The sequence below is a fragment of the Galendromus occidentalis genome, unplaced genomic scaffold (assembly GCF_000255335.2).
Source record: "Galendromus occidentalis unplaced genomic scaffold, Mocc_1.1 scf7180000077470, whole genome shotgun sequence".
NCBI classification, from domain to species: Eukaryota; Metazoa; Arthropoda; class Arachnida; order Mesostigmata; family Phytoseiidae; genus Galendromus; species Galendromus occidentalis.
In genome coordinates, this window is record NW_003805458.1 from 1,092,631 (window position 1) to 1,113,510 (window position 20,880).

The window sequence follows — 20,880 nt, forward strand, 5'->3', positions numbered from 1 at the left end:
CTCGGATGAACGTCGAATTCGGTTCTTCCGAGACGATCACAACCAACCAACTCGATTACGACGGCGGCGCCCGGCGCCGGCGCTGACTGTTGTTGTTGGTGTTGTCCCTCTTTCTCTTCAATTTCTTCGCTACCTTCTAAAATCACGATGGCATCACTTTTTCCGTAACGAGATACCGAGCTCGGTTGCAGTGATTTCCTCTTTCTTCTCGTGACCGTTCCGCTCAAAGCGAGCGACGCTCGCGGTGGCCATAGTGCTAATCTCCACACCGACGACGCAGAAATTATGAACGAAAATAAATTAGGAAATTACGCTCCTGAAGTAATAGAATCAATTTAGACATGACTTCTTCTCACCGATGTCCCTACTGTGCGGACTAATTTACCCTGGGATAGAACGACTCGTACGGACGAGCTGGCGTAGTCCCTAATTTCTTCAAATTGGTTCTCTTTCGTAGAAGGGTCGTCGCATGCATCTGATTCGAGGAACCGGACCCCGAAGGCGGCTACCGTTCCAGTTCAGAGATGATTGACACCGGGAAACACGGTGTTTGAGCTCGAAGTCTAGTAATCCCTCAATCAAGCATGGAAGGACGAAGCGAAATTGTCGTATCCGATTTGTCCTGACATGATGCCGATTCCATGCTTATCTTACCGACCTGAGGCAGGAATCGATACCTATCGGGAGTTGGGGAGGAAATCGAGGTTTGTTTATCATTCAGAAGGTTTTTTTATTCGGCTAATCATGGTCCGAGCAGTGCTCGTTGCCTATTAGAGTTTTCTCGAGATCGTTCAATAAAATTTTCAGATAACAATGTGTCGTCCCTCTAGCAGGACGCCTCATGAGTTCCTCTATTGCGAGATAGGCACGCGCTCTTCGCTTGAAGGATGTTTTGATTGTCAAAACAATATTTACAATGTATTCATCTTGAGCAGCACTACTCCGCAAATCTTCTGTCAGCCATTGAAGTATCGGAGCTAGCTGAGGGGAGGGGGATTCCCAGTGGGATTCTGATCTGTCCTCTTTCGATAAGCCGGGGTCGTACGGCAAGGGCTATCCATGATGTCGATGATCTACTTGTCGGTCTCCCTTGACTCTTCATCGTCCTGAGCGCTGCCGTCTTGACTAGACTTCGGAACTTGGAGCGGCGACTGCGCTCTCAGTGGTGAACTTTGAGCTCGGACATGTGGTGTACCCAAGTTGCCCAGTTCGGGTTGGCTGCGGTCCGATTGGCCAATTTTTAAAGGTGCGGACTGAGTTTGCATCGCTTGGAACCAAGACTGAATGCTCGAGTTGGCGTACAGGCTTGAAAGGGCTGGTGGTAGGAACGGGTTGAATGCTGGGAGGGAGTGGATGAAAGGATTCGCCATCAAGGGCGAAGGCATCGCGGCCATTGGAAGACACGGTGGACTAAGATAGGGCCTGAATATGAGGTCTTTCCGCTCAGCAGGCGCAGATACGCTGATATTCGGCGTATGGGTGGGACGAGTGAAGATAGGACTCGGAGGTAAAGAAGGACCAGTCGGGGCGAGGCTTTGCGCCGAGCTGAAATCTCCGCGTGTAGGAGAAGATGTTTTCTCCTGTTTCCGCCACTTGGCGCGGCGGTTTTGGAACCAGACCTGCACTCGAGCTTCGGTGAGGTCGACCCGGACAGCTAACTCTTCCCTAGAAGAAGAGGGGACTGTGAGTCTATCTGACAATGATAGTCTTCAATTCACGCCACTGCTAAATGAAGATTTCGAGCCCCGTATTTGATTATTATCGAAGCGTTAAGGCAGCCGGGCAGCGACACCTTGTGAAAAAGTAGGAGGTTCTCTTTAATGACGACGTCACGACGCGGCCAGAAGAAATTGAAGCTGTTCTGTTTCCGAGAACCGATCGATGCGAGGGGGGAGGAAGAGAAAACGGAGCAAGCTGTAGTGGACGCAAGAGCCAGACCCAGTACGCGACGTAAGGGAGGGATTCCATAAGGGCACTGAACCATTTCCATCAAAACCGAAATTCCCATGGCCACGGTTTTGCTATCAATGAAAGAGCCGACATGATCGAGCCCCGAAATTCTCGCAGTGAAAATCAGTGGATCCGGAAACGGTGCATGAATCGAACGATTGCGTCTGACGTCTCAGCATGCTGCGGTGGTGGATCCCGAAGAAGGGGGCGATCGCCCCTCCCATAAGTTTTCGATTCCCCCCTACCTCCCATGTTGAAGCAGCGCGCGGACTCGGGATCGCCCCCCCCCAAGATACATCGATTGCCCCCCTCCCTCGGGAAGAATTTCGGATCCGCCGCTTATACGAAGCATCTAGCTCCGCGTTCGACGTGCCTCAGTTTACCGATTTCAAGGTAGCTTCCGAGACGAACGATTCTGTCTACGTAAGACGAATGACAGCTCTGAGATCCAACCACTCGTACACACCTCGTGAAGACGTCCGGGTAGTGCGTCCTGGAGAAAGCTTTCTCCAATTCCTCGAGCTGGAAACTCGTGAACGTTGTTCTGTACCTCCGCTGTTTTCTCCGTGGATAATCGCCGCCGAATTCTTGCGGCGAGCTTCTCTCTTCAGGATAGCTTCCCTTCGTCGAAGCAGAGTCGCTGCAGACGTCGACTTCTTCATTGAGAACTGTCGTCGGACGCATCGGAGGACTTGGGGACAGCGCTTTATGATCTGAAAACGAAAGAGATAAGGAACTCATCCTGTGCGTTCCTTGACCGTATCGGTACCGAGACCAAGGAGGACCTGTGAGTTCAGTTATCGTAGCGGCGAGGAAATCCCATGAATCTCGAGTTTTCAGTGAAGTGGCAAGTGGAAACGCCCACCACGCGAATCATCCACCCCGAATTCTTCCCCGGAACACGTGTGCTGCTACGCAAAACGCTCCTGAGCATCCGATGATCCCGAAAAACCCAGCACTGCACGGGAATCCTCGAAGAAGCTCCACGATGAATCTCTCACCGAGAAAGCGTTTGAGCGAGTACTCTTTCGGTGGAAATGCTGATCTAACGTATCCCGCTGTGCAGGTATGGAGCCAGGCGAGCCACGGAGATTGATTCAAGATGGAGCAACGATGTCTTCATCGAGCTCGTCATCATTGACAACAAAAATTCCGAATCTTCGCGTCTGCTCATCCGCCGAGAAATGGACAGGATGGATCAAGCCAACGGATCAAGATCGGCAGTGATTGCTCAACGATCTTCTCATGTGTAAAGGACCCTGCGAACAGAGACAGAGAGGCTCTTAAAAGATTTGGAGCATCTGACGACAACGCCGCCGCGGTCTTTGCCTGAGGATTTCAGTAGCCTCGTCTGCAAAGGTACTTTATTTTTTAAATTTTCACGTCGGCGCTTGTCGACGGTCGGATAACAAGGTTTCTGTCCCTGTCTTTCTCCTGCCCACTCGTCCTCCTCTCCCCCCTGTCTCGTATGGATATACACTCGCTACCTCGTCCTGTTTTTCGTAGAAGCGCATTTTCTAATTGAAACGCTGACGAGCTTGAAGGAATTAATCATTTCTCAAGCGCCGCGAATTTTCTCTCTCCTCGAATTTCGGTCGCTCTTCCCTCGTGCTTTTGTTCTTTCTGCAGAAAACGTCCTTCCTATGAGGACCCGATTTCAAAAAAACACCATTAGTTCCAGCGAGCGGCTGAAAAGAAGGCTCGCAGCAAACCGAACCTAACACCCGAACTGGACCTGAGCGTGGAGCGAGGATTCTAACCTCGCGGCATAGCTTCCCTGTTGAAAACTCAGCGTGTCCCGGAGTAGACTGCGGATGGGAAATCGATTCCTCAATGAAAAGGCATGGATGGAATGCGATCCTTCCCAATCGAGCCTCAAGATTTTCTGGTGGACGAGCACTCCCCTCGACGACAACAAGCGTACTAGCGGTCGAGGAGCACCCATCTGAGCACACCACGGATTAACCCTGGTGAAGAGGTGGTTTAAACTGTCGTCTCCAGGGGCCTCGGTTCCGCGATTACCGGAAGCGTTTCGGACGCTACCCTCAGATCGCAATTAGTCTCCTGACTCGATGTCAACCAAACGCTGACATGTAAATAAAGGCCGCGTCCTTCTAAATGGGAACTTTATGCAAAGCTAGAAGCAATTGAATGAATGGGGGCCGTACTGACTGACTCTCGGACCAAGCGAAGTTCGTCGAACGAGATTTTTCGTCTCCAGACCGGATGGAGTCATTCGAGACCTGAGCGTTTCAGTCACGTCATGTAATTGATATCGGTGGTTGACTCTCCAGAGCAGCCGGCTGAAAGCGATCCACGGTATGAAAAGCCAACAGAAAAGCCCTTCGCTAAGCCGACGGAGGAGAAAAAGGGGTGGGGGAACGAAGATTTGTGCCTCCGAGAGAAGCCCGCCCAATGATTTGAAAACATCGTTCCTCTTCCATTATTCCACTCGAATGATCGTCGCAGTCGGGGTATACGTCCTTGCCTGTTGGAGAAACCCTCTCGATCAACGATGGCAAGCGAGTAATGCGATCCGATGACACGCGAGACTACAGAATCTCAGCAAAATGAGACTCTCAGCGGAGATGACGCTTACGATTCCATTGTTGTGCCGTTCCACCGACCCTCGGATTTCAAAGTACCGTCATTTCTGCAGGGACGTCCGTTGTGATAGCTCTCTTGAAGTTTCGCCAACAACTGACAAAACGTTGTTCACTGAGCTAATCCGAAGGCGAGATTCGGGAGCTCACCTTGAATCCTGATGCTGTCCAGTTATGCAGAAAATCGAGTTTCTCTCCAGAATTCTTCGGCCGACCATCTCAAATTCGACTGAGCAATGGCGTCTTGGGACACAGTGTCAGGAGAGACATCGCATCTTTCTGTATTTTTGTAGTTTTTTCGGAATCACTTCCGGTTGAAAGGAGCCCGAGTTTCATTTTCCGCCGCTTCCATAATAACGATGCAGTCACGCACGAGCCTACCAATTAAGTAGACGACAAAGCACGAGAGCGCTGTAACTGAGTAAGGAGGGAGCGAAATATATTCTCAAATTTGAGGCAATAAAAATCTAAATCAACTATGAGTGCCGGCGGCAGACGCACGTCGCACCTACGGAGGAACGGTCCTAATGAGGCACCGGCGTCGACCCGCTCGGCGGATTCTGTTGCTTCCAATGCGGCTCCTCTATTCCGTGTGTCCGTCCGCCACCTAGCGAGCTTCCTTTCTAATTCATTTTCGTTGTATGAAAATATGATTTAAGAGGCAGGCAAGAGATATCGCCGGCGAAGGCAGCAGCAATGAGAAGCTCCGTCTGACCCATACACATCAGACACACAACCAGAACGACCGGCGCGGGAAGCGAGCGACCAATCGGGGTTTATGCTCAAGAATTACGATTCACACCCGGACGACGACGTCCGAATGAGAATTTTACGCTTCGCTGTCCATTTGTTTCGTTGCTCTCCGTCACTCTTTCTTACTTTCTCTAATTCGAATGGTCAACTGAAAAAGCGAGCGGCTCTATGTTACGCCCGTCAGAATTGGAGCTAATGGCCTGAGCTCGGATATCGCGCAACACAACGAATTCAATTAATTGCATACACCGCGATATGAAGTCAGAACAATCACTGGAGTTCCTCACTGGTGGAGTAGACAAACGCCCGGCTGTTTACCTTCCCAGAATCCCAAGAGCTTAAAAAACTTGCCACCATAGAGATCCGAGGAAGGCTTGGGCTCGTTAGGCGATGATACTCGACCATCTACGTCTGACTGTTGTGAGACACTCTCGAGCCACCTCTCCTCGATGGGCCGGGGGGGAGGGGGGTCTAGAGAGAAATCGTGAATTGCGAAGCCAGTTCGCAGTGGAATTCCAATCTTTCCAAGCAATGGCGCTGTTCCAAGATTTAGTTTGCGGGAAATGGAATACAAATCAAGCCATGTTGAGTGATTGAGACCGCACTATAGTTTTCAATCGACACGTAGCCATGCCTCTTCCAACGATTTGGCACGACTTTATGAATTATAGATAGGCGATCTGGCAGCTCGGTTGCTGAATGCGGAGCCGTGCGAAACGGGATGGAAGTCTCCAATCATTTTGTGATTATAATTATCGACGAATTAGACAGTGGTGCTTTAATTATGAACAGCTCGCGGGAAGATTTTCGGCTTCTGCGGTCCGCACCGTCGGTTTACGAATGGGACAACTCGGATACTCCCGCTGGGCTCGGGAATCGGCCCGCTCAACTCCAGAGAAGCTATGGAAATGATTACGAATTCGGAGAGCATATCCACATCAGAATGAGCTTCCTGGCTGAGATAAGACTTCTATACGGCGCGGAGAGCCGGCGCCGTACAGAAGTCTCACCGCTGATCTCTTGCGACACATTCGATGAGCGCTGAGCTTCCAGGGAGCAGGAGCGAAATGCTACGATTATTTGAATGGTAGGACGAGCTGCTCCGTGGTAGCTTCTATCACTGCATTCCGTCTTCGCTAAAGGCGTGGATACAGCGCCAGCGTATTCTGGCGAGTGGTCGAGTGAACGGATAGACAGACGTCGAACTGACGGAAGGATGAATAGATGGGGGAACAAACGATTGAACCATTAACGATAGAGACACGCGGGGAAGGAAATCGTGTCCACCGACTAATGAAGTTAGCTCGTCGTTGTCGGATTCCTCCGGCCAGCCAGTCAGTCAAGCAGCAAACCGAGCAAGAAAAAGCTAGCCGGTCACTGCGGCAACCGATCCAAGCGAGCACAAGAATTCTTCTCTTGCTCCTGTACATCATGTGGGCACTGTGGGCCTATTAGTCGCCGCCGTGGAGAGACCAAATCGAGTTGTTGTTCGTCGTCTTCAGCTGATTAATGAACTTTTAATACATGTGTCGAAAATCGACGCGACTCCTGCAGACACCGTCACCACCACTACGTCTTCGACGACGACGACGGCGGCGGCAAGAGCGACGAAGACGGCGGGCAGAAGCGATCGAACCAGAAGGAATTTTCAAACGGAGAAACAGACGCCTCGGCGCTGATGGTTTTTCCTTCTTCATGAGATTCATGATCATGGTCGAACCCGAAAGAAACAGTCATGCTCTAGTCCCTCGAATAAGTCCTCCGATACGCAGGAAACTCACAGGAGCGAGCGAACGAACAATTCAAACGTCGAGTTGAAAAGCGACGTGCACCGAGGTACGTCGGCTTTGAGTACAACTCCGGTGCTGATCAGCTTGGGTAGTAGCCGCACGGGTAAGGGGTCGGCCGGTGTAATCTTGTCAATGAGTGTCACAACGAGGACAATAGAAGCGAATTAAGCTCAACATTTGTAACTCCAACGGTGTTTCGCATTAATTACTCGCGTCACGTTGCCCGGTAATAGTCCCATCTTGTGTCCTATACGACTCGGTACTCACACGAGGCTACTTACGGACACGTCCATTCCAGCCCGCAACGATTCGACCTGACCAACGATGAGTTTGGCAGGTAGGCACTCGACCACTAAGCGCTCGTTCATATGTCTGCTGACGACCCTTCAGAGGTAAATATACACGTGTTTTCTACCCCACACTTTATCCCTGTTCATCGACACCGTGTCATGAGGGCTGTGACTGCCTAGCGTCACATCAGCCCGGTTCACAACTCGACGAGTCATCGGTTTCCCCTGCTCGGTCCGGTCGGCGATTTCTCCACGATTACGTTTCCTCAGAGGAGGAGGGAGGAAGGTCTCATACAATCATTTTACGACAGGAGTCGGAGTCTCGTCATTACTACACCCCGACATCGAGGAGCTGCAGGTTTTGTCACATATTGTTTTTGATTCCGGAAAATACGAAGGCTCGGATTATACCGATCGATTACGCCTGGTTTTGAATTTGAACTCCTCGCAGGCTTAAATCACTCCCTCGAACTGCAGGCAGCGAACGAGGAAACGAAGTTCTTCGACGGAGAATTCCCCAGCGCTGTGACTAGCGTTCGTGCGGTCGGAGATGAGCCTCGGGCATGAGCACAAGCATATCAATGGTCGATATTTCGGGTGAAATTGTCACCGTGACCAAATTAACCGATTGGCGGCATCAGAGAGCCGTGATCGCGAAATCGTGAATATTCGCTCATGTCAGATAGACCTCGAGCTGTTCGGAATGTTTTGGGCTCAGAATTGTGTCAATCAAGCGAAGATGAGCTCATTCTCGAGTTTGACTTCACAGACTTTGTCGGATGATCGGTGTCACTCAGAGAAATCAACTCGTCGTCGAATCGTCGGTTTCGTGGAGCGACTGTTCTGATATGGCAGGTCCGGAGTCGACTAGGTGATGGACGAGCTGCTTGACTCGAAATTCAATTTGTCACTCGCTTTCCGTAATTGGCTCTAGTGTTACTCGAACGTTTCGAGCAGGAGTCACTCTGCAGCTGTCAACCTCAATTATTCACAACGATGTGACAATCGCAGGGGTTCGCGATCAGCGAGCTCTACGGGATACGTGGCCAGCAGCATCGGAAGCATCAGAAGATCTCACCAAGTCGGACCCGATCACAATGCTCAACGAGGAGACTTCGAGTCGTTGGGAGTTAAGATGGGAGAATTTCTCGGTACCTCCATTCCGAATGACCTGTCACAGGGGTAGGCCCAGACGGGCACACACTCCTCACGCATTCGTCCTCCTGGAATCGCCTTCGAAGATGGCAGGGAAGACTTCAGCCGAAAAACATCCTTCGAGCGTGTCTCGTCCCATCCGTGTGCACTTTGGGAGCTGGGAGTCGTCCCGTGTCTCCGCGAAAATTTCCCGACCAGGCTCTCTGAGCTCGCTAGAACATGAGCTGATCAGGAATCAGGACACGAGACGATTTTCCGGCAGCTCCCAGATATGATGGAGAGAATGCTGACTAAGCTAGGGAACGTCAAGGATCCTTCGTGGCTGGTTTCGGAGTCTGGAATTTTCCACGGACATTCACTACCTCCCACATCGAAAAGCGTTGAATCGATTCGACTGAGAGGTTGACTGAGCCTGCCTCTAGAGATGGATATCCCAGAACCCGGGCTTCTGTAGTGGATTCATCGAGTATCCCCATTCTAGACAAGACTCCTCGCCGATTCTCACCGTTCCTTCCTGATCGAGTCTTTGGTTCTTCATCGATCCGAAGATAATGATAAGCGTTCATATGTGCTGTATGCTACTGGCACCAACGTTGATAAGGGATTCGGATGCATCGCAGCCGTGGCCGGGGTAGCGGCGATAGTTTTGTCTGTCGTCGACGTTTGTTCTCCTCTTTGCATTTGCCAGCACGGGAGCGGATGCGGAGCCAGCAGTTCGTCGCTCGAAGTTTCGCTGGCGCTTTATCAGCGTTGGTTATTCTCTGTCGCGACTACTCTTATATTGGAGTTCTTACCGTGGGTAATTTGCGTAAATGAAGAAGGGTTTCTGCTCATTTCATTCGCTCTTACGATCCCCTCGTCGCGTTCCTCTTCGGATAGCGGCGGCCGCGACGCTTGAAACTCACAGCGTCTGATGATGATGGAACCAATTTGAAAAGGAAAACCAAATGCAGGAACACCGACTCTCTTTGGTTAAATACTAATATTAAGCAGTGATAACGATTAGGCGTCTTCTCCTTTTTTTTCTCGAAAGCTTCTCCGGACTGTTGCCGCCGTTGTCGCTGAGGTGATCCTACCGTTGGCATTGGACATAAAACTCAAACAACTTCAAGCTTCTCTTATCTACTTTTTTACATTCCCCCATCCCGCGGCCTCAATTATGGTCGTTCCAGACCGAACCTGGAGCGTTTTCTCGCTTTCTTGAATCGTAAATTCGGGAGCGGTAATCCGAGTCTGCGACTGTACGGCCGTCTTCTCTGTACGATGGGAATCTACATACTGCCCTCCGTTCATTCATCCATCCGTCCATCTGTCGCCTTGTGGCTTTGTTTGTCTAACTGGGAGTAATTCTATTCGGGCCTTTCTGCTTATGTTTGTGCCACAATGCTCTTGCTCGGATGTAGCCACGCTCCTTCGAGACTCCCATGGAAAGACGCTCCAGGGGCTGCGTACCAGCTTAGACGTCAATCTCCATAACGTGTCGAACCCCGACAGTCGCAGAACGCGAATGATCCGGATCGATTCATCATCACGATTCCATTTCCAATTATGTCTCTATACTTCAATTGAACATTCTTCTCCGTGAATCCCACTCATGGCGACGACCCTCGAAACGATTCTAGCACACTAGAATGCCTTTCCAAGAGAGTCATTGAAGAACAAACCCAGAGCTGCGCAGAGAACGTGTCATGGGTGGTCGTTCTGGTATTCTGGCTGCCACGTCGAGAGCCGCTCGAGAGTTAATTACTATTTTGTGGCCATCGGATAATGCTTCTGAAGCTCTGCTGGCGTCTCCCTTCACTTTGCTGTCCTATTTACTCTCAATTTTTTGCCTGCTCAGTGGGGAAAAAAACAACAATGATAATTTATATCATGTGCATGGACGGATTCGGTATCGTTGACTGCTTGTCCTCCTTCAGCTACGTTCGGCGTTTTCCACCGCAGCGACCTGAACCCTTGTTCTGGGCGGATCACATTCGCGTTCGAAAGAGAAGAGGACCCAGCAGAGGAAGCGACACCAAACCAGCAATTATGAGCCATTACATCATTAGAAAAGCTAATATGAAACCTGTTGTCCGCCTCGTTGTAGATGAAGAGATCTGATTCTGCGCGGCAGCCTTTCACCCAGTTACTTACAGTTTTCAATTAAAAACTGTGAGTCTAGAATGCATATCCACTCAGCTCCTCGGTCAAATTCATGCAAACACGCTTCTGAGAAGGCGCTCAGAAACGCACTTATGAGAAGCTCTATCGTGACCAAACACGTGTCCCGAATAATTGCTTTCGTTGGTTGTATTGTAAGGAATTCATTTTTCATCATAAATTCATTAAAAAGCTTGAACAATTCACTCTTGCGTCGTGTAAACGCATTGCTCAAGGGCTTCTTCCTCCGGAGTCTTCCCACGCCAAGCAGCTAACACAAAATATGAGGGGGCAGCATGAAACTGATTCACGCTTGATTTGAGGTTGGCTCTCAAAGAATCAGAGAAGGTGAAAGCCTACTAGAACCCTTTCGTGGGAGGAGAAGACGACTTCCACGAGAGAGCTGACTGAGAAAGACTCGGATCGTGAACTCATGTACTGGCGCTCTTCCGTGTGCCTGCCCGGTCCGGTCGGCTAGCGTGCCCCGAGCGCTCCCGGGTGTCTGAGTTCGGACGGAGAGCGATCATTGAGAGATTTGCCGGAGTTCAAATCAAAATGACCCTGTTTATGAATTCGGCTCAGGATCACAATGACCGGTCTACATCTCCAGCCTTAGAGCTAATGGGGGAACCCATTAAATACTCTCATGCATTCACATTTCAGTGGTCGAATACCTGGATCCCGTACGCGACGAATCCATGAAAATATAATCTAGGTGGTTTCGACCGATCACCCTAGCTCTTTCCGAGCCCTTGTCATCGGTCCGTTTTGGTGGGCGCGCCGGTTCCGAAGTCGAACCAATTGTCCGGATAAGATTCGAATAGGGACCATCACCGTACGCTCCTTGTGCTGGAGCAGCACAGATCCAAGGGACGAGGTATGATCTACTTAATTTGCCCGAAGACATGCGGTCGTCGAAGTCGACCGGGCTGTCATCGGCTTCGGTAGTTTTAATCAGCGATCGCGAGCGTGTTTGTGTGAGCGCCATCGGAGCAATTTTACTCAGCCGCTTATAACCGATCCATTATTTTCTGTTCTGTCTACATAGAATCTAATAGCCCCAGATAATAATAATCGGCAGCAGAGTTGTCTCCGCAAACTCCGCCTGTGTGGGCAGTGGGTTTGATTTTCTTCAATCTACGGGGCAGCAAGCTTCGATTCGGTCCAATGCGTCATTCTTTGAGGAATAACCGCCAGCTCCGATAGTATCCCATCAATGTACATTATATGCGCAGCAGGCTCTTGATCATGGTCAATCGAGATCCTCTCTTATGTCTCCGCTGTGTGCTAAAGCGACACTGCTTCAGGAGCGAAACTTTTACGTGGATGTTCTAGATTTCATCCCCTGATTTCTCGAGATGTACTCGTAGTCCCTGATCTACCCCAGTCACCTTTCCAGTGCAGCCCGATACTCTGGAGAGCTCGTCAAAGTCGAGATAAGCTTCGTAAATCATCATGGTGTGAAGTATGGTTGCTACTTTTTTCTCCACGTCTCGAACAATAGGGTCGCTAGGTCCGTGCTTCATGCGGTGGGCTCGCATAGGTGACTTTCCACACGGGCCAATGCCAGCAGTGCGCTGCCCGAGCCGTTTGTGTAGGAGCCGCCGCGTACAAGCTTGATTAAGATCTGATAGATGGTCGGATCCCTCGACAGCTTCCGGGATTCTTCGATATATTGACAGTAGCCATCATCGATGAAACCATTCTGGACCATCGTTGGGAGTGCATTGCTCATTCTTCGCGAAGGATCGGCTTTCACTCTGAGCTTGTCGGGCCCTCAACGGGGACCGGCCGAGGTCACCAAGCACGAATTCTGACGCTACTCCGTGGCCCGAGATTCCCATCGTGAACCGATCCATAATTTTCCTGCCTGGGGCCCGATATCCCCTTTCGAGAGCTGTCCATTGATCCGCAATCGTCTCTGGCCTTGTTCGAGTTTCCGTTCACTGAGAGATCGAGCGTTGAAGTTGGCTTCGTCTATTGTCTTAGTCGCTGGTGATGACGTCGGATGTCGCCCCCACGCAGCTCACGCAAACAGGCATAGGCTCTCCGAAGCAGAGTTTCGTCCAAAGGCCCTCGAGGGGGAGGACGAGCTTATGAAAAACTAGGGAATCGGAGAACATGCTCGTGCAAAGGCTCGTGATGCAGGACGGAGAGGGCGTCTTGGTAAAGAATGGCGGGAGCGAGCTCGCAGGACCGAGAGTCGGAGTCTCGGGGAACGCACTTCCATCCAAGAGTACGAGCTCCTAGCTCTGCCGAAATGATCCCATCTCGGGGAGGGGCCGGGCAGCATTCAAACCCGAAGACGCTCCATCCGACGGAACTCCCTACATCGACTTATATCAAAGCTGAGCTCGGCAGCTCGAGGTCAAGAACCTTGAAGTCGCACCGGAGCGTCATTATTCATTATCGTCTCTCTCAATCCCCCATTTCATACTCACGGTTCCCTGCTTCAGACTCACTATCGAAGGTTTGTTCGCAAGACTCACCATTATCGAGCCAGGGTCTCCTGCTCACAGCCCTCTTGACTTCTTCAGCGTCTTCCGACTGAACCATCATTTCTCCGAAGAACAGCTCGCGCTCAGAATGAAAACCTATCCTCATGCAGCACGGGAGTACTTTTCCCAGGGCCCCTCTGGGGAAGCGTAATCGAAGAATCACGGCCTAACGACAAGCAGGAGCTCACTCACGAACGACGAACGGAATTCAGCGGCGACGCATTGCCGTGCCCGATCCGCCGCACACTGACTTCCCTCAGTCATCAGATGGCGTCGGAGCCACCGTGAAGTGAAAGAGGCGGAGCAATCGCGGTCCCGCCTGCACGAAACGACCAATCACGACTTTGAGCCGTTTATCTCTGGGATTGTTTGGGAATGTAGAGGAAGAAGAGAAGTACGATTTGTTGATTTGGCTTACGGTGGTAGCTGGGAAGCAATTATAGAGAGCGGACGACGTTTTTGAAGTCTTCGAAATCTGGCATGCTCTCACGGGCGGCCGAATCCTACCGACGACTAATGACAGTTCGGTCGATCCTGCCGCGGGCCCAGACTCCTGTCGCGTTCCTCTTTCAAGCGGAGCGATAGTTTGAATCCCTCAGTCGAGGGATGCGTTTGTCGAATCCATCCGTTAAAGCTCCAGAAATCAATTTTCCCGCAGGCTGTCGATGAGCCTCTCCAATCCGTCGGATGACAACTAGCCTCTGAACTACCGAGACTTTGGGAGCAAGAGCAAGTCGTTTGTTCCAGCTATCCAGTACATCTCGGTGCCCGGACCTTCCGATGTCTCCGCAGAATCCTCTCACTCAGCATTCGCCCACAACGTGGCACGGTGCAGATCGATCCGGGATGTCTCTATGCCGCCGTCTAAAATCTCGAGATCCCACGGATCTCTCGCTCGAGACTTGAACGGAGAGATCGAAGGACGCTGATACGATTTGTTGATTTGGCTTACGGTGGTAGCTGGGAAGCAATTATAGAGAGCGGACGACGTTTTTGAAGTCTTCGAAATCTGGCATGCTCTCACGGGCGCCGAATCCTACCGACGACTAATGACAGTTCGGTCGATCCTGCCGCGGGCCCAGACTCCTGTCGCGTTCCTCTTTCAAGCGGAGCGATAGTTTGAATCCCTCAGTCGAGGGATGCGTTTGTCGAATCCATCCGTTAAAGCTCCAGAAATCAATTTTCCCGCAGGCTGTCGATGAGCCTCTCCAATCCGTCGGATGACAACTAGCCTCTGAACTACCGAGACTTTGGGAGCAAGAGCAAGTCGTTTGTTCCAGCTATCCAGTACATCTCGGTGCCCGGACCTTCCGATGTCTCCGCAGAATCCTCTCACTCAGCATTCGCCCACAACGTGGCACGGTGCAGATCGATCCGGGATGTCTCTATGCCGCCGTCTAAAATCTCGAGATCCCACGGATCTCTCGCTCGAGACTTGAACGGAGAGATCGAAGGACGCTGATAGGGCGGAAACCCATGAGCGATAAGAACAATATTTGAGCAGGTAATTAACTTGTATAAGAGGAATTAGGAGCGAACATCTGTAGAGAGGCCGTCCCGGCAGAGCTTCAGCGAGTCTGTCAGCGAAGAAAGCCAAGCAAACAGATCGCTCGTTCCCCAACGTTAACAAGCTACATCTGCTCCTCGTTTTGAAGACTTTATTAAGCGTCGAAGAAGGAAATCGAACTTAGGCTTAGTCATCATCGATGAAACGATTAAACTTCCTCGTACATGGATTAGGCCGTTAGCCACCGAAGATCGTTGATCGTATAGTGTTAGTACCAAAACGAAATTGTTCGAGGCCGCCGCTGCGCTTTCGTAGACGGCGCCCGATCGGTGGCTCATGCAGTACTCTTCGAAGGTTCTCAGTCTCCCGAAAGCATCCATCGTCATCGTGAAAACTTGTTGATTCTCATTGCGATCACCGAGACCTGAAGCCCATGTGTGAACGGTCTTGAACTTGAGGTTTAGAAAAAAAAAACGGGGAGGTAGTAGCGAGCTATTACCGCATGTTCGCGTGAAAACGTCTCTCGCGTATTGCTTGAAGCTAGCGGTAGGTGATCTGACCCTCTGTGTTTTTTAGACTATGAAGATGATTAGACTTATGAGCGGAAGAAATGCGGATTATGCATATAGGCGGAATATTTAATGTTTCCACACTCTGGAACAATTAACGCACAGCTTGAAAAGCGTGGTATCCTCGTCCTCGAAATGGTCCCGCAGAAACATCGCCATACTAGGATTCACTGTTTTAAGATCGCGGAAAAACCAGAGGCGATTACGGACGTTGCGTTTATGCCCGAACTCGTTGTCAAGGAATATATTTTTGAATCGCTGTGTCCACTTCTATTCGTAAACCGTATCCCTCTCACATTCGGTACCTCCATCGGAATTCGCAGCGTCATTTCTGAGGACACTCAGCTCGTTTCGACCATCGCTGGCTTGACGCATGAAATTTACCGACTTTTGCCGACTCACATCGCCATCTTCAGGTATCAAACTCAGCGCACCAAGAACTTCAGTGTTGGCCTCTAGTGACTGGGCAATTGCACGACGACGAGCACGAGTTTCTCGTGCTCTTTCCGTTGATGTTTGCGGCCGTTTCGCAACTGCTCCTGACCGCCCTATATTTTCAGCTACCCCTGCTCTCCGCTTTTCTCGCATGATGGTTCTTGTCTTCGGTCTCATGGCTAACACCAAGAAATGAACCCTTCTTTGGAGACTCAGCTGCACACTTCGTTATGATCTATCGAATCTCGGCAAAACCTCCGTTTACAATTTCGGTCGGACGAATCGAGCTCAACTCAGAACCCTCTTCGAGATCCTTCTCCGATCAGGATCCTAAATGCAGGAAACTTATTTGATACGCGGTCTGAAAGTAGATGAAGGAAACCTGCATAGCTGCAGCGGTTTTCTCCACCACAGCAAGGGATAGGTGGTCCGACGAACTGAACCACTCCCCGGACAAACGGTCTTGAGTCCCTTACAGTCCATGTACTCACCGATATACATCAGAACCTTACTTCCTTTCAACTGCTTGAGCCGACCATTCTCTCCTTATTCTAGAAAACAGTCATTCATAGTGCTAAAGAGAGGTTTTCGAGGGTCGACAGAAATCGTTCAATGGAACCTCCTTCTCAGTTCAGTTCCGGACGAAAATTGATCGGGACGATGTCCCGTAAAGCAATCTTTCGACCCAACCCTCGTGATAATCCGATGCCTACCAGCGGAGATTCAGCCCCGCAAAAGCGGGGTAGATTCCGCTGCTTGGAGGACGAAGTTTCTTTGACCGGCTACTAGAGACATTTTAAAGACGTTTTCACGTCAAAAACAGCCGATCTGATTACCAACCTCCCCGCAAAGGGCCTATGCGAAAAAAAGAGAGAAACAGATGAGAACACTCACTTTCGCTTTATGCCGGCTCGAATTAGAAAAATCTTAGACTAGATCTTCGAGGAACTGAAATTGAACGAAGTCAGCTGCGTCATGAACTCTGATAAATAATATGTAGGAGAATTTCATTGAGGAGGCGAGTACGCTGTTCCAAAGCAAAAGAGCAGCTCCGGAACATCCCCTGGGCCACGTTCGCCGCCAGAACTCCAGTGTGTCAGATATCCAAGGGACCAGTCCCACAAACGGAAAGTCGCGTGCTGATCGAGTCGGAGCAGCGACAAATCGCGCTTTCTGTTGGTCAGATCCAAGCCCAATGATCGAGGGGATCCGAGCGGAGGATATGTGCATCGCACTGACTCGCGGAATGAGGGAGCCATCGGTTTCCTTCCGGGAGCCGCCGCAGTCTCTTGTGCATACGATGTATATTCTGGTCAGAAAGCAACCAGCTCAGAATTCTGGCTGAGACTTCGGCGACAGGAGCTCCCACCGTGGGTTCGAGTCTCGATGAGAGTCTCGATTGGGAAGCAGCTTCAGCTTCTCGGTTCAAAAATCGGGAACGAAAGGAAAGCGCCTATCGGAATGCCGCAGAGCCCCATCCATATCATCATGTGAATCATCAAGAGTTGGGAGCGGGAGAAATCGCGCTTCTGCCTTACGACCAATGCTTGACGGATCCGCGAGTTCAATCCCCGGATATCATGAAGCTCGTCGCCGACGCTCTTCTTCCAACGAGCTCAGCAGCGACGAACTGGGCATCGCATTCCTCTCGGGAATGAATCTCCTTAGGCGGGCCAACCTCGAATATGGGCTTCGCCAGCCGACTTTGATATCATCCAATACCATGCGGAGATCTCCGGCCGTCGAATGACTAGATGCCTCGTTGGACTCAGCTTCACCTTCGTTGACTCGAAGTCCAGCTACGGTATGAGTTCCGTTCCAAGACCATCCAATTCTGTCTCGTTTTAATTAAACGCAAGATCTGGGCCCGAACAGACCGGGTCAGCTCTAAATACTTCATTACGACTCGTGATCCGCAGTCCATTCATCCGCGGACAGATGGCGTTGGCAATCAATCTGAGAACGCTGTCACAACTTTTACATCTCGCCGAGTCTGTCTCATTTGGTTGCCCTCAAAGCCTGCCCCGCAATCCTCAAGAGCTGTCGTGTCGCGGACACACGCTAAACGATTCGAATGAAGTTGAACGGAAACATTAAAATGAGGCAGCGGCCGCGAACAACTTAATTCAGCGGCATGGGCAGCACAGACGGAAGGAGGCAAGGTACTAATACGAGCGAACGAAAAACTCGTGATTGTTGAGAACTGAGCTTGTCTGAAAAGTTAAAATTAAGTCATTCGTCTTCTAGCGTTTGCGCATCGGCGAGAGCTTGACTTCGCGCCCTTTTTGGTCGTGGACGGGAGATCTTCAAAGTTCATCTCTAGGATGACGCTTTTGGACAGTCGAAGGGCATGTCCGGAGACGGATCCGGAATAAGCTCAAGCGACCGACGGCTTCCGCGGACCATCTTTGATAATACAGGTCGTCATCGTATCTTCTCGTGGGAGATTACACGATCTATCGGAAGTCATGCCAAGAGTTCCGAGTTTCGCATCCCAAGTTGCTGCCCTGCATCAGTCTCTAGCAGGAAGAAGTACGATCAGTCAGACGAGACTGACCACGTGTCGATCGTTCGCGCCTTCATACGTCTTCGCTCGCCCGGGTGATTCGTCGCTGGGTCGTTCGGCTGCCCGCTCCGTCAGTCAGGCTCAAGACTGAACGGCGAGAGTGATGATGTCGATAATGAAATTTGGGAACCTGGTAAGAATCGGCCTCGAAAAATCGATTCTCATCAGCGTGGTGAGTCTACCAAGCTCGATTAACAAAGATGACATCGCGGAAAAACGCGATTCCCGGTCGGAACTCGTTCAGCGCAACATCGAGCCCGAGCGCTTGATTGCGCATTCTGGGACAACGCTTTCACAATGCCCTCAGAGAAAAGATACCGGAAACGGGAGGCAGACCTGCTTCCCTGGAGAATCACTCTTAAGTCTTGAAGAGCAGGGCACGTTCAGGCATCGGTCAGGATTCGGCAGGAACGGGTTCCGGTGGTATTTGCAAAATCATTGATTCCACCTCGGACCCGGGTGAATCTTTACAACTTCGATCAGAGATCGCTCCCGTTCCGTCATTTGTCATCCGGTCATAATGAAAGCGTTCGATGTACGGTGAAGATTCGAGGTGGTCCCTCTCGTCTCCGAACCTATCGACATTGCGACGTAGGAGCAAACATCGTCGCGCAGACAGAGAAGCCCAGTCGGTGAGGCAGTCAAATAATTGAAGGTGTGGCTTCCTCTTCGTCCGTCTTCAGCAATTTCTTCGGAACAAGGGCTGTCGTTCAACCAATGAAAGTCTGCGCTGATATCGTCGGAGCTACCGCATCGTCAGCCCGCTAGCAAGTGGCCGTCGCGGTCGGAGAAGCAGCAGCAGCCAAATTGAATTTTCTCGCCAAGATAAACATTACCGCGTCGACTGGGCAGCATTCACCTTTGGTCAACAATCTGCGAGGCAGGACTCTTGAAGAAATAATTCAGCGGTCGCTGTTGTTACGCTGTCAATATTAACGACATTCAATTTACTGGGCTTTTTCATCAATCGATTTGTAATAAAAAGAGCTGGAGATCCATCTTTGAATATGAAGATGAACGCAAGTCTGAGAATATCAATTTGGAGTCGGTACCCTCATCACCCGAAGCGGCGAACATTTTGTTAGACAGCCGGTTCTCTTCCTGAGATTAGTCCCTCGACATGCCTCTCCTATATGGCACGGCTGACTCGATTCCGTAACGTGCGAAGCGACGCTAACCCGATCATAGTTCAGGGATCGTGAACTCCGAGTACATTCTCGCTCCTGGTTCCAGGGATACAAGTGATTCGTCCAGGCGGGATCCTCAATTTATGTTTCGGGACCTGGCAAGGAATTCTCTTGTGATCCCTGCCTGGAACGAGAGAGAGAGTTCCAACGGTTCCCGCAAGCATGATGCGCTTTTTAGCACTCATTGCAAGAAAAGGGAAACTCTCTATGAGCTTTCCGGGGTACCGGGGGACACGCCGCTCAATTTCGACGGCACGGGGATCTAATAGAATTTTCGAGGTGGATCTACTAGCCTGCTGACCAGGAGTACGCCCGATGGATGAAGCTCAATCAGCACCCGATGAACCTTGTGACCTCCGACTGGAAACGATATCTGGGGATACCAATCGGTTCAGGAATCACAGGCTCCCACGCTATTATTTTCGCTCAAGAATTCGCTCGATTTCGATTTTCTCGATCTCGGAGGTCCTCGGTGCGGAATTCCTATGAAATACCGAGCTCCGAGTCAAGCGCCGACCGGCCCTCTCCCCAAACCTCGCAATAAGGGGGAGAGTATTTAAGAGAGTCCAGCATTGAGCTGGAGAATCATAGGGTCGTCAGAAGAGGAAGCATCGACTTCGAGCTATTGTTCAGAAGACTTCCGAATTTTCGAAATGGAGAGTGTCGTGTCGAACTCTGTTGATCAGCTGGTCAACTTTGAAACCGGGCAGCCTCAGGCAGCAAGCAGGTGAGTTTCGAGATTCTCCAGCCGAGACCTGGAACTCTGTAATTCATGCCGTCAGATCGGAGCGTCCTCTGGAAAGTAGTTCTAAAAATCTTTCTCAATCCACAGAATGCATATCCTGGATCTGCCTGACGACGCGCTGATATTGATCGCGGAACGACTGGATCTTGTGTCCATCGTATCCTTCAGCAAAATGAATCAGCGGCTGGAAGGATGCTGCCGAACGGCATAGGCAACCCTTGGTCTCGGACTGATCGGCTCCGAGACGAAGAAGTCAGAACACACCTACTACCAACCGCCGACCAAGAAATGCAGCGCTATGAAGAGAAAAAAGTCGGGTCAGAGGACCCACAGGGATAGATGAACGGAGTGCTCCTCGATTCGGTGTGCATGATATCCCCCCTGCCCAATAAAAGCGCAATGTATGTCTGTCTCTCAGCTCTCACGTGCACTCCTTCAATTCATATTTATTTCCCCGTGATTACGCGCGCAATCGATACCGTCCTTCGCCTATGCGAGTTTTCATGCCTTCCTTTGAGCCCTCACCTAGGCGAAGGCAAGTTGCTCCAAGTTTTCCCCCGGCATGCGTTGTGGCTGTGACATGGCGTCACCGCAGATTCAAAATGGCGATTCAGCGCTACGCTCAACGCGGAGTGCTATATTGTCATTGATTGAGATTGAGCTCATTCGATCGCTCCGGACCTTTCCCTC

The 20,880-nt window shown here is 50.7% G+C and overlaps 1 protein-coding gene across 1 annotated transcript; it reads right to left on the reverse strand.

Moving 5' to 3' along the window:
* Positions 1-1,073: 1,073 nt before the first annotated feature.
* On the reverse strand, positions 1,074-13,239 carry LOC100906415 (homeobox protein aristaless-like). Its single transcript, XM_003744574.1, has 3 exons — positions 13,173-13,239; positions 2,417-2,663; positions 1,074-1,665 (listed from the first exon to the last, which is right to left on the reverse strand). Exons 1-3 carry the CDS (start codon positions 13,237-13,239, stop codon positions 1,074-1,076), a joined length of 906 nt encoding a protein of 301 aa, XP_003744622.1.
* Between the last annotated feature and the right edge of the window lie 7,641 nt (positions 13,240-20,880).